General features: G+C 37.4%; 1 protein-coding gene across 2 annotated transcripts; it reads right to left on the reverse strand.

Annotated features, from left to right (window-relative positions):
• Nucleotides 1-211: 211 nt before the first annotated feature.
• On the reverse strand, nt 212-11,344 carry lman2 (lectin, mannose-binding 2). 2 transcript variants are annotated; one of them, XM_021316049.2, is made up of 8 exons: nt 11,011-11,344; nt 8,296-8,402; nt 6,681-6,798; nt 5,560-5,639; nt 4,918-5,079; nt 3,926-4,040; nt 3,650-3,769; nt 212-1,910 (listed from the first exon to the last, which is right to left on the reverse strand). In XM_021316049.2, the coding sequence occupies exons 1-8, from the start codon at nt 11,144-11,146 to the stop codon at nt 1,750-1,752; spliced, it is 999 nt and encodes a 332-aa protein (XP_021171724.1). In that variant the 5' UTR covers nt 11,147-11,344; the 3' UTR covers nt 212-1,749. The 2 variants fall into 2 exon arrangements, with proteins under 2 accessions (XP_021171724.1, XP_012717267.1); XM_012861813.3 differs by lacking the exon at nt 5,560-5,639 and adding an exon at nt 5,697-5,779 and having other exon boundaries at nt 11,011-11,333.
• Between the last annotated feature and the right edge of the window lie 519 nt (nt 11,345-11,863).

An 11,863-nucleotide genomic window follows, 5' to 3' on the forward strand; every position in this document is an offset into this window, starting at 1 on the left:
TAAACTACATATTTAAAACTTCACCAAAAACTTTTTTTTTGCCATGTAAAGCTACACACTTCTCAACAGAGCAGCAGCTTAGTGATAAAGTGGAGCCACCATATTGCTTGCCTAAACAGCCAGGATGGAAACAAACACAAGATAATAGCAATGATCCAATTCTAGCTTAAGAACCGTTGTTATTATTTTTATTGAACACACAACAAACAAACAGTTTCATAATTTTTATTCATTATTTCTGATGAGTGGAACTGCTTCAAGTTTCAGCACAAACCAAGCTGACGTGGCCGGAAAAGTATTTGGAGGTAAAATAAAAGATGTAGACATTATGAGCTTTAACATTGTAGAATGCAACATTAAATCCTTAATTTATCCTCCATTTAGCTGGACGTTCAGAATTAACACTGTCGAGGTCACTTGTGATAGTGAATGCAGTTTTGTTTTTTGTGTCTAATGAAATCAGCACAAAAAATTTTGCTTTGCTGGCTGAAGACAAGTACATAACAATGAAGAAACAGACTTAAATGAAGAAAAAAAAAAAAAAAAACATTTGGATCCAGTATGAGACTTCACAATAGCTAATCTTTATAACAGTTTTAAATCAAAAAGCCTTTTTTAAAAAAAGACAAAACTACTCAAAACTCTCTAAATCATTTTTTTTTCAGCCCTGTTACAAAAAGAAAAGATTAGCAACATTGGAAACCAATCCAAACACTGATTCATCTCATTTCCATATAAAAAAAAGAAGTCAGTAAATCACAGCCAACACACGGTCATACACATTAAATTAAATCAAATAGCTTCAAAGCACACGTGCCTTTTTTAATCTGTTAGCACAGGCAAACTGAAGAGATCAAATGATGAGATGTGTGTGATTATCACAAACTGACAGCAGCTCTAATTATTTTTTAAGTTTTGATCAAATATAAATCAGATGTTTACTTGATCCTCCTTTTATTTATCTTGATTAATTTTTTTCCAGTGAGTAAAGTGTTATTAGACGCTGCCATAACTGTATCTCTTTCTGACATTAAGATTGAAACATACGAAACAAGAGAACAAGCGCTGCAGACCTTGCTAAAACGAAAACCACCTTTTGACTCTAAAACGCAAAAAAAACAAAAAAACACATCAGAATCCCAGAGTTAGTTCCAACTCAGAAACACATGAAACAAAACACAAACTATAAACTTTAAAGAATATTCCGATTTCCTGCTTTTCAGAAAGAAAACGGCATGAATGCAAAACAATAATCTCAACAAGCAAATTCTTTTCACCTAGATCAGGGTTTCAGGTTAACAAATTAGATTTCTAATTTTCAATTAATATTTTTTTCTCACCTGGCACAGCTATTTTTTGAAAAAATAAGTAAAAAGTTGGAAGACAGGAGTAATAAAAAGAAAAAAAAAAATCATTCACCATTCCCCAAAGGGGCTGGAGACACCATATTAACCAGCAGGCCGGTAGTAACAAACTGCAGACCCAATTCCACGTTTATATCCACCATAACCCTGAAATAAAAAAAATAAAAACAAAACAAGAACACAAAAACCAGCATTCAGGGCCACTGATGACGGTGCCACTCGTCCTCCACCTCCTCACCACCAAGATTCACTCGTAACGCAGTGCTTTAAAAAGTTTTGTACAATCTTGGGTAAAAAGTTCACATTGAATGTGCTCGTTCTGACATCTGGGAACAGTCCATTCCACAACGGAGCTCCGCCTCTGTGACAAGGTTCTGTTTTCTGCTCAGTAGAACCTCTTGTTTCTCTCCTGTCTCTTCTGGAAAACCACAGCTCCCACCACTGCGCACACGATGATTCCCAGCAGACCACACAGCAGCAGCAGGAACATCTTCCAACCTGTGAGGGGCGTACCACGGAAGTTTCCAGTTGGGTCATCGATGTTGTCTGCAGAAGAAGACGAGAGACGATCCATTTCAATGCACTTCTTTGTTAGCCTAAACTTCTACTACTGCCTACGCTGGTTTTACTTCAAGACTGCATCTTTTATTTACTGTTTTGACTCTCAGGTCACCATATTTTTTTCAGACCATAAGCCACACTGTGAATAAATTTGTGTGTCTTTATTCTAAATATAAGACACACCGGATTATAAGTCGTACCATTGATTTGAGAAAATAAAAATATTTTGAGTGCGCCTCATTCTGAAATATACGGTATTGTCTTATTAATGTATATTTTCAGATCATTTCAGTTTTAATTGATCCCCTGGTTTGCTCTGCTCAGAGCCACATACCGAAACCATGATGATCACAAATTTTGGACTTTTATTGTAATTTTATTAAAACTTTGCTTTTAGAACTGAGTGATTACGTACAGCCTTTTTTCAGCAGGGCTGATGTCAGGTTTTTGGGAAAGCCATTCCAGAAACTTAAAGGAATAGTGGACGATTTTCTTTCGGCTTGGCAATCCGGGGAAATCACCTTATCTATTGGTTGTCCCACAAGCCAATCATCGTTACTCGCTAACGTAACGGTAATGTGCGTGTTCGTTCCTTAGTTTCCCGTTACTGTGCATCAGCACTTCTGGTGTTAATATTTAGCTTCAGTGTTAGCCGTTCTTTGTAGCTCCGCTGCTCTCACCGTATACTTTGAACGCGGCTGAGAGTTGCAAGAAGCAAACTGCGTTCATGTTTATGAAAAGAAGAGGAAGGAAGGCCTCAATAAAAAGAAATAAGACCAGAGCGGATTTGGGAGATTCTTTAACACAATCCCATTGAGGAGTGAAAGAGCAGGTAAGATGGTCTTGCAAATGTGCAGTTATTCAAAAGTGACTTGGGAGTATCTTACCTACATTTCCAGAAAAAAAATCGTCCACTCTACCTTTAATGTTCTCTAGCTTTTAATGTAAAAAACCAACCAACCAAAAAAAAAGTTTTAATAGGTGTGTTTGGCAAATATTTGAGATGATTGTCCTGCTGCGACGCCCAAATATCAATCATCTATTTATAGATTTGAATTAAAGTTAAAGATTTTGGAAGCAATTCTCCATAAACAGTCCATTCACTTTTTTTTTCTCGCAAACTACAAATGTCTCAATACTAAAACTTCAGACTCAGTATCAATACAGAGAAAATACTCATGCTATTTTAAATATGGCAGACATTTAGTGAATAAAAATGAAGATAAATATAAAAATTAGTATTAATGTACTATTATCTGATTGGTCCAACACCTAAATGTATCAGGCAAGAGAGCCGCCATTTAGTTTGACACCGTTTTTTAAATCCCTTTTAAAAACGCACTTTTATTTCCTGGCTTTTAATACACTGTGAGCTTGTTGTGCATGGCATTTTAAAATACTCTTGCCGTGAACCTGGTTTTTAGCTTTTGATGTGGTGTGTATGTTTTTAACCTTTTCTTGTTTTAATGTAGAGCACTTTGGTCACCCATGCGGCTTTTAAAATGTGCTCTAGAAATAAAGCTGATTGATTGATTGATTGACTGATTGATTGAACACAGAGTAACTGAAGTGCTGCTTTCTCGTACAGTACGGCAGCGAGGAGAGGACACAAGCTAGCTGTTATAATCTTTGATGGAAGTACAAACCTGGAAGCTGGACAGGTAATCAGAAAACAGGGGCAGCAGTCATTTCTATTCTGTTAAAACTCTGAAATCCTGATTTACCTTTGGGGGACTTGAAAAGGCTGACACTAGGCTCAATTTTAGTCCAGTCCAAGTTCTCTTCATCATCGGCGTGGTCCACCATCAGCTGGTAGAGCTTCATAGAGATGATGTCATGATTATCTGGAACAAATGAGTGTGAAAAGGCTTAAATACCTTCAAATAATAAATGTGGGATTTCAACAAAAAACATCCGAAGTAAAGCCGTGGAATTGCCACGGCATTGCTTTTCAGACTCCTTTCTATCTTTGGTGTCATAGTTCCCAGTTCTGACGGTACCTGAGAGATCTCCAGTTGCTGCTGATGCACCAAAGAAATACCCGGTAGGGAGGCGAACACCTCCAATGTCGATGCACTCCTTCCACTCGTTCTTGTCGTCCACGTCGACCATCACCTGCCGGCAAACTCAGGCCGTAACGTTAAACTGTTTAGCTACAAAAACAGACGTGGTTCTATGATTTTCTTCATGATGCATGAGTAGAGACTGCACATCTTGAAACCCAGAATGAAAAGCTGCTGCTGCGGAGGATTTTTTATATGTGAGGAAATTGAGGATTAATCTAAACATTAAGCTGGTATTCCTGTGGGAGCCTTATACGCGTACAATGCTGCCTTCTATGCTTAAAGTCGATCTAAGATAATTATCCTGAAAAACAGCAAAGATGTTTTCCCCTTTATGAAACAGTTACAGTAAGAAAACGACACACTGTATAGAAATTCCCAGGATAAAATAAGGTGGCGTTTTTTTTTTGACACCGCTGCCTGAGAGTCAAATGTGACCCCATGCTATTAGACAGCCGAAGCTTGGCTCAAACTAGATCCTTAACGATACAATGATCCCACACACATCTGAATAGAATAAATAATAATTATCCAGGTGTTGTAATGTTTATGTAAAGGTCCAGGTCTTAATCGGATTGAAATGCTTTAGTGGGAAGTCTCTGAAGACCTCAACAAACTGAAGAGCTAAGGGGGAAAAAAAAGGAGGTCCAATATGTGTCCACAAGGATGTGAGAGATAAAGCCATACAAAAGACAATTATGTAAGTAATCTATCCAAGGATATAATATTTTAGTTGGCACTAAATCTCCCTGTTAATTTAAATGTCACTGGTGTCAAAATAAGAAGGTAAAAGAAAGAACTTCACTGGTCCTGAAAGAACCTAGTGAAACCTCCCACTGTTTAAAAAGCCAGCCCAGCACTTCACAGCTGAGCTGTAATGCAAATTATGCAGCTTCTAGAAAAGAACACCACAAAGTTTCACCACTCACAGTCAGTCTTCCTCTGGAGTAGCGAACAGCAAGGTACGTGTCAAAGTCTCTGTTTCGAATGTCCGCAGAGCAGCCTCCCAGCTCCGACGAGCGGCCATCTTTCCCGTGATCATAACTCACTGTGCCGTTGTTTACCATGGCCGAGATGTAAGGGAAGGAGCGCTGGTGATGGATGAACGATTGGATGATAAAAAAAAATAATAATAACATTAAAGCCAAACTACAAAGAAAAATGAGAGACATGAACGCAAAGGAACGTGTGCACACATGAAACAATCCAACAACCCAGGCCCTGCTTCACTTAGAAAATGTGCTTTTGCAGCAATGAAAACTGATCCTAGCATGCAAAACTAGGCTAATGGCCTCACGTCTAATTTTGTGACTGTCATGAACAGCAGCTGCAGTTGAAATATTATTTACCTCATGAGAAAAAACAAAAACAAAAAAAAAAAAACTTTTTATTTAGACTTTCAGTTTATTAAAGTGTAAATATAGTGTGAATTTACTTAATTATATAATGAACCTATTTTGGGTTTTAAATACCAACATGCTCCAAATTCTGACAACATGCTGCTTTAAAATACAGAAATTAAATTCAGCACGGAACATGAGACTAAGGGCATGCCGACAGGAGCCACTCACGTCTGTTGAATCATCGTTAGAGTAAGTATCTATAAAAACGGCCAGCCCGTGGAAGTGAGCATTGTTGGAAAACACAGGCCCTGCAATAAAAACAAGCGGGACCGTCAATCCACCGCAGCCACGCTTCGCACACTTACATCCATTCCCTGGAGGTCATTGCGGAAGGTATCCACAAAAATAGCCAGGCCATGAAAGTGATCTTGGTTTCCAAACACGGGGCCTAGGATGGAGGCAGAGGTGAGGTGAGACGTGAGCAGACGACGAGAGACAAGCGTGAGGAGAACGCGAGACAATGGAGACAAACAGCAGGATATGATGGACTCACAATGGCAGCAGGGTCATTCAAACCCAAGATGGAAACAGACATTTTTGGATTTAGATTTTTACACCAGACTAATTGTGTATCGTTATAATCAGCTTTCTGTATCGTACCATGAATGCAAATTGCAGTTCTTTAAGTTCGTAAACAATTTTTTCCATTTTTGTTTCAACACTTAAAATATTCATAACATGTCATCTGCACGTTTAGTTAAAACACTTCAAGCTCATTATCAACCTTTTAATTTTGTTACTAACAATGAGTTCAACTTAAATACGGAGGACAAAGGTCTACCCGGCCCAATGAGGTACGAACCAGACCCTCCAGGACCCTGCAGGGATAAACGGGTAGAAACAATGAATGGATGGAGAAGCGCTCCATTTTGTCGTCCTTGAGAATTTAACCTGCCTTTAAATCAATTTCAAAACTTTTTTTATTGCATTGAAAAAAAATCTAAAATGTCTATGCTACTGCAAGTTATTATATCAGGCAAGTTTAGGCAATAATAAAACTACCACGCAACTATATAACATGCAATTGTACATTTTATTTGCATGTTTAATGACAAATGTATCATTTCCAAAATATAGGTTAGCAGTCTGACCATGTTAGTCTTACCAGACTCTCTTCGTTAAAACTACAACATCAAATATAAAATAATAGCCACCGGGTTTATGTTTGTTTTAACCATGCCACACAAACTCTCTCAGTTCGTAACACTAAAGCCAAACATGCTGCAACAGACGAAGAGAAAATAAAACCAGCTCATCTGTGAGTTTCTTCCACGGAAGAAGAACCTTACCTGGATGCAGTCTGTCCTTCGTGTACCAGATCGCGACACCGTCCCCGTGGAGATTCTTCTTCCCCGATCCGTGAACTTTAAACTGTACGTGCATCTCCCAGTCCTTCAGGTGACAAGGCTGCAAGGAATGTACATGAAGACTGAAGTGAGGGGAAATAAAAACCCAGATCTGACCAATCAATGGCAGTAAAGTTACTTTTCACCAAGCTCCTTTGAGAACATTCTTGACGGGCTTTTTATATTTAGCCACAACCACCTCCTGCCATGCCGGTGGTGTTGCTGAGTACGACTGTTCATGACGTCAAATTGTAACAAAATGAAGAAGCCAAGTCTTTCGAGTGTAAATCTAATTTTTGTTATTTGCTAATTCATACAACTTTTCAAACCGATCCACAATTAGTTAACTGTGAATATACACTAATCTGTTAAACTCTAAAATATAAGCCTGCCTCTTTAGTCTTTAAAATGATTGTACTCTAGGTTAGAGAGTTGTAAATGCAACGTAAAAACAGCTGCAGGAGGTTTTAGCTTCCACCAGGATAAATTGTTAATATTCCTTTAGTTTGAGGAGTGTGATTCAAACATGAGATTTAATATCATCTAAATATACGATGACGATTGTTTAACAGGATGCGAGAGAATTTATTATTATTATCATAATTTCAGAAATATTTTTTACAGATCATGAGGCTGTTTGACTTGCTTACTTTAACGAAGTTTAACAAAGCTTAACAAAAGCTACACCACAGAAGAAAAGTAATTAAAAATGACACCTAAATTATCCTGTACTGAATTTATATTTGGTCTACAAAGAGCAGATACCGGTTGCTTAAATTTAGGTTTAACTTAACAGACAGAAAGACAGAGGTCTGGCCACTAACCCTGGGGTGAGGATGGACAGTGACTCTAATCTTGAAGGACAGATCAGTTCAGTGCAGAAATCCACTTTTTATCAACTAGGACAACTGGCTAAAGTGAAAAATGTTCTTTTAAAAACAGGAACATTGAAACAGTAATCCAGGCATTCATCAAATGAAGCCTTGATTACTGTGACTCTGTGGCAGCTGCATGTCTTCTAACTCATGAAAGAGAGCAGCGCATAACTCCTGCTTTTACCTGACTGAACCGGCTGCCTGCTCATTTTAACATCCTTTTATTTGTTTTTACCTTTAAGTGATCTTGCCCCACCTTACCTCTCTGAACCTTCTCAGTGACATTGTCCCTCCCAGTCACTCAGACAAGCTTCTCCTAGATGTGCTGGACCTCTTCCCTGTGCGGAAGTCTAAATCTGCTCTGAAAAAAATACTTTTTTTTTTTTTTTACATTTTTACTCAGCATGTGTGAGCTTATTTTATTTATTCAAATAAACCATTGTTTAACATCTTTTGTGTATTTTTGCTTGTGTTTTAATGCTTATAAATGATTGCTGCTCAGCACGTTGTTCAGCTGTGCTGTTTTTAAAGAGCTTACAAATAAAATGTGCTCGTATTTCTGCTTGATTTGGTGACTTGACTTTTATTTTTTTTGTTATTTGATACTCCTATTGACCAGAGCGCAAAGCAAATCCTTAAAAAGGACTTCATTTCATGCATCATATATTTAACATTTTCCTCACCACTGTGTTCCATATGGATCCCTGCTTGCTTCTCTCATCTGGAGTAAGTCGGACATATGAGCTCGTCACCAACGTGCTTCCCCAGAAATCCCACTGACTGCCAACACCTTCAAGAGAAAAATTTGCAAAAATATAATATCAGCCATTCCTAAAGGTTCTGTCCAAAAGAATAACACTTCTTGAGCCAAAGGTTAGATCTTTCCAACCAACAAAAGGGTTTTTTTTATCAAAAAGATTATCATGGTATTGTAGGCTGAACACAAGCTGCTGTCAACAATCCATTAAATTCAAGTTTTAATGAGATTTAGGGACGAGTCTGGATGGTCAAAGCCCAACACGATCTGGGTTTTTAACCCACAACTTTATGAAGATTTATTGTTCTTTTGTTTATGGAGAAGTGTAACTTCTGCACGAAAGGCTTTAGTGGAGCACAATATGCAAAATTAAATCTATAAAACCTCGTGTTTACAAATGAAACAGGATTGTTATACTGATCAGGATGCATTTCATAAATAAAAGCATTTTAAAGGATTAGATTATAAAGTGCAACAGCAGCTACTTTGTAATTTAATAATTTAATTACTCTGTTTTAATCGAAGAGTTTATGAAAAGAAAAAGTCAGACTGAGAAGACCGATCATAACCCCCTTGAACACTCAATTTCCTTTTAGTCCTTAACCAACCAGCGTCACTTGTTTGTCATCACTTCATCTCTTAAAATAAATTCACTATTAGCTCATTACTTTTATCATTAAACTTACACAAAACCTTGGTACAGCTATATCTTGTTATAGTTCCCCTCTGCCTAGTGATATACAATCGCACATAATCACATAACTGCAACAAACGACACAAATCCTTGATCTGAACATTCAAAAAAGGCTGATTTAGTAAATATTGTTTGGTGAAAATCATTGAAAGTAACCAATAGGCAACACTGCAGAAACCAACCCTGTCAAAGGGTTTTGTTTTAGACAAACATCCTGTGTTTGAAGTACATTTTGATGACTGTTTGCACAGTCTGACACGTTGGCAGACTGGATTCTTGCAGTACGAGGCGTTCTCCTGCAATGGTTTCAGGCACCTAAAGCAAACGGCACAAGTCAGTTGCAAAGTTGCTTTTCGTGCTCAGCAACTTCATTCTGTAGGGTCCAGGGTGTTTATTCTGCTTTTAGCAATCCCTTTCACTAGAGAGCAACTCCTAAACATGTGAACAAAAAACTGAAGCTCTAGTGAACTCCATGCCCAGGAGAGTTAAGGCAGTGCTGGAAAACAATGGCAGCTGCACAAAATATTGACACTTTGTGCACAATTTGGATCTTTTTAACTTGGGGGTGTCCTCACTTTGTGAGGGGACAGCAAATTTAAACTGCATACTGACTAATTTAAACTATATCATAGTGACAGGTTGTCAGGTGTTGTCCCATGAAAAGATAAAATATTTACAAGTGTAGTCACTTGTGAGGTACTTCATAGATTTACATAAAAAAATAATTCCCATGTTATGTATCCATATTTAAAATGTCCTCATTGAGAGCAAAGTGGAACCAAAGTCAAATTCCATTTTTCTGAGCATACAGAACAGCATATTAAAATAAAAACAGTAATGAAAAATAAATATCTGGAATATGCAACATAAGATGTTGCATAGATCCCAATTGGATTATTAAATAGATATCTACAGATGAGCTAGTGTAGATTCTGAGTAATTCAGGACATGACAATCAGTGCTTTAAGTAGAAGGCAACTGGACAACTGGTCTATTTCAAAAGGATTATTAAGGTAAAATGTTGTTTAAAAAAAAAAAAAAAGTCCCGTTGCCTTCTATTTAAGCACTTAAAATCTACGAGTATAAAAGAAGAACTTTAAAAAAAAAGAAGCTTAAAATGTCCTAGTTGTGAGGAATCTTACTGTAAAGTAAAGTGCAGCTCACTTTCTTTTTTAAATATGGTGAATGCTAAAGTAGTATAAACATTTACAATAATCTTTAAATCCAAGTTTGACTCAAGAGAATAACATACTTTATTTTGGAGACCTGTACTCGCATCATACACAATTGTGGCAAAAAGATAAAGGATAAATTACCTTCTGCATTTATCAGTTTAGCTCAAACCAGAAGCTCGCACACAAAAAGATGCATTTTGAGAAAAAGTAGCTATGATTTAATACTTTAACTATTTATGAGCAGGATCCAATCGACATAAACTTTGTCTTTACAGTCCATGGGCCAAAAATAAATAAATAAAAAATGCTAATCTAGTGAGAGCAGTCAAGCATTCCTCTGCTGTTTAGTCAAACCGGATGTAATAAGTTGTGACACATATCGCAGGAGGATTATGAAAAAAACAAATGTACACAAATGTTTTTTTTTTTTTGTTTGTTTTTTTTTTAAAAAGGGAAATATATTTTAATTTGTATCCTGTCCATACCGTCTGCGGAGCACCAGACTATAGATTAAAGTCTATGTTCTGAATGTCCGAACCTGAAGACTGGTGAAAATATTTGAATCGTGCTCCAGCAGCCTCGACTTACTTCCTGTCGTGTTCAGCTGTTTCGCCTTGTTGATGTTTCTGAGTATTTATCCTCAACTCTAATGTCTGACACAGCTATGACTGACGTAACATGTTAAGGCTGTCAGGTGAGGCCACTGGGTTCCTCCTGAAACACGATGAGAGAAGAAAACAGTCCGTCCATTCGCTTGGCTGGCTCTTCTTACCTTGGTAAGGCTTCGTCAGAGAGTGCTCCCTCTTCAGATATTCCGCGTTTCCGTCCGTGATATCACAGCCGACCAGGCAGCACTCCGCCAGCAGGAAGATGAGTGTTGAGCTCAGAAATGGTTTAAATCCGCTCATTTTGTCAAAACAGCCTCGGCAGGAAGACCTCACAACAATTTGTGTAGCCAAAACTCCTCTCGCGTTTCGCTTCCGAGTGGAAACAAGGAGACCTCCGTGTTTATGAACTACTCCTCTGCTCCAAACGCTCAACGTTTTTAGTTGCCAATCCTAAAATATAAGAAGACTCAAATATAAATGTTTACGAATAAAGCTAATAGTTATAGAAATATATTTTACTAAAGGAGTGCCAGAAAAGAGTTCAGTTTTGTTTGTTTCTGGACGGAAACCCTAAACTCCCGGTGTGCCTTTCAGAGCCAATCAGAAAGAAGCACATCGCAAATTAGGCCAATCGGATAAGAGGTGGGGTTCCCTAATTGTCCACTAGATGGAGACAGAGGATAAAAGGTAAAACTCAGGAGTCGCTTGAGCATATGTGACACATCATCATTTAGATACGCAGTATCTATCTATCTATCTATCTATCTATCTATCTATCTATCTATCTATCTATCTATCTATCTATCTATCTATCTATCTATCTATCTATCTATCTATCTATCTATCTATCTATCTATCTATCTATCTATCTAGTAACTGTCTAAATTATGTGTCCACTATTAAATGATTATGAAATAATCAATTTCATGTATTTAAATATTGTGATATTGTATTTTTTCCAATAACATTTTAAAAGTTGTATATTTGTTACCACATCTAGCTTCACTAATCGATTGC

The sequence above is a fragment of the Fundulus heteroclitus genome, chromosome 23 (assembly GCF_011125445.2).
Source record: "Fundulus heteroclitus isolate FHET01 chromosome 23, MU-UCD_Fhet_4.1, whole genome shotgun sequence".
NCBI lineage: Eukaryota > Metazoa > Chordata > Actinopteri > Cyprinodontiformes > Fundulidae > Fundulus > Fundulus heteroclitus.

Coding starts and splice junctions, on each gene's coding strand:
- lman2 (XM_012861813.3), bottom strand. CDS start 11,146: ATGAGCGGATTTAAACCATTTCTGAGCTCAACACTCATCTTCCTGCTG. Junction 8,403..11,010: donor TCTGACGAAGCCTTACCAAG/GTAAGAAGAGCC, acceptor TTTCTCTTGAAG/GTGTTGGCAGTCAGTGGGAT. Junction 4,041..4,917: donor ACTCCAGAGGAAGACTGACT/GTGAGTGGTGAA, acceptor GTTTGCCGGCAG/GTGATGGTCGACGTGGACGA.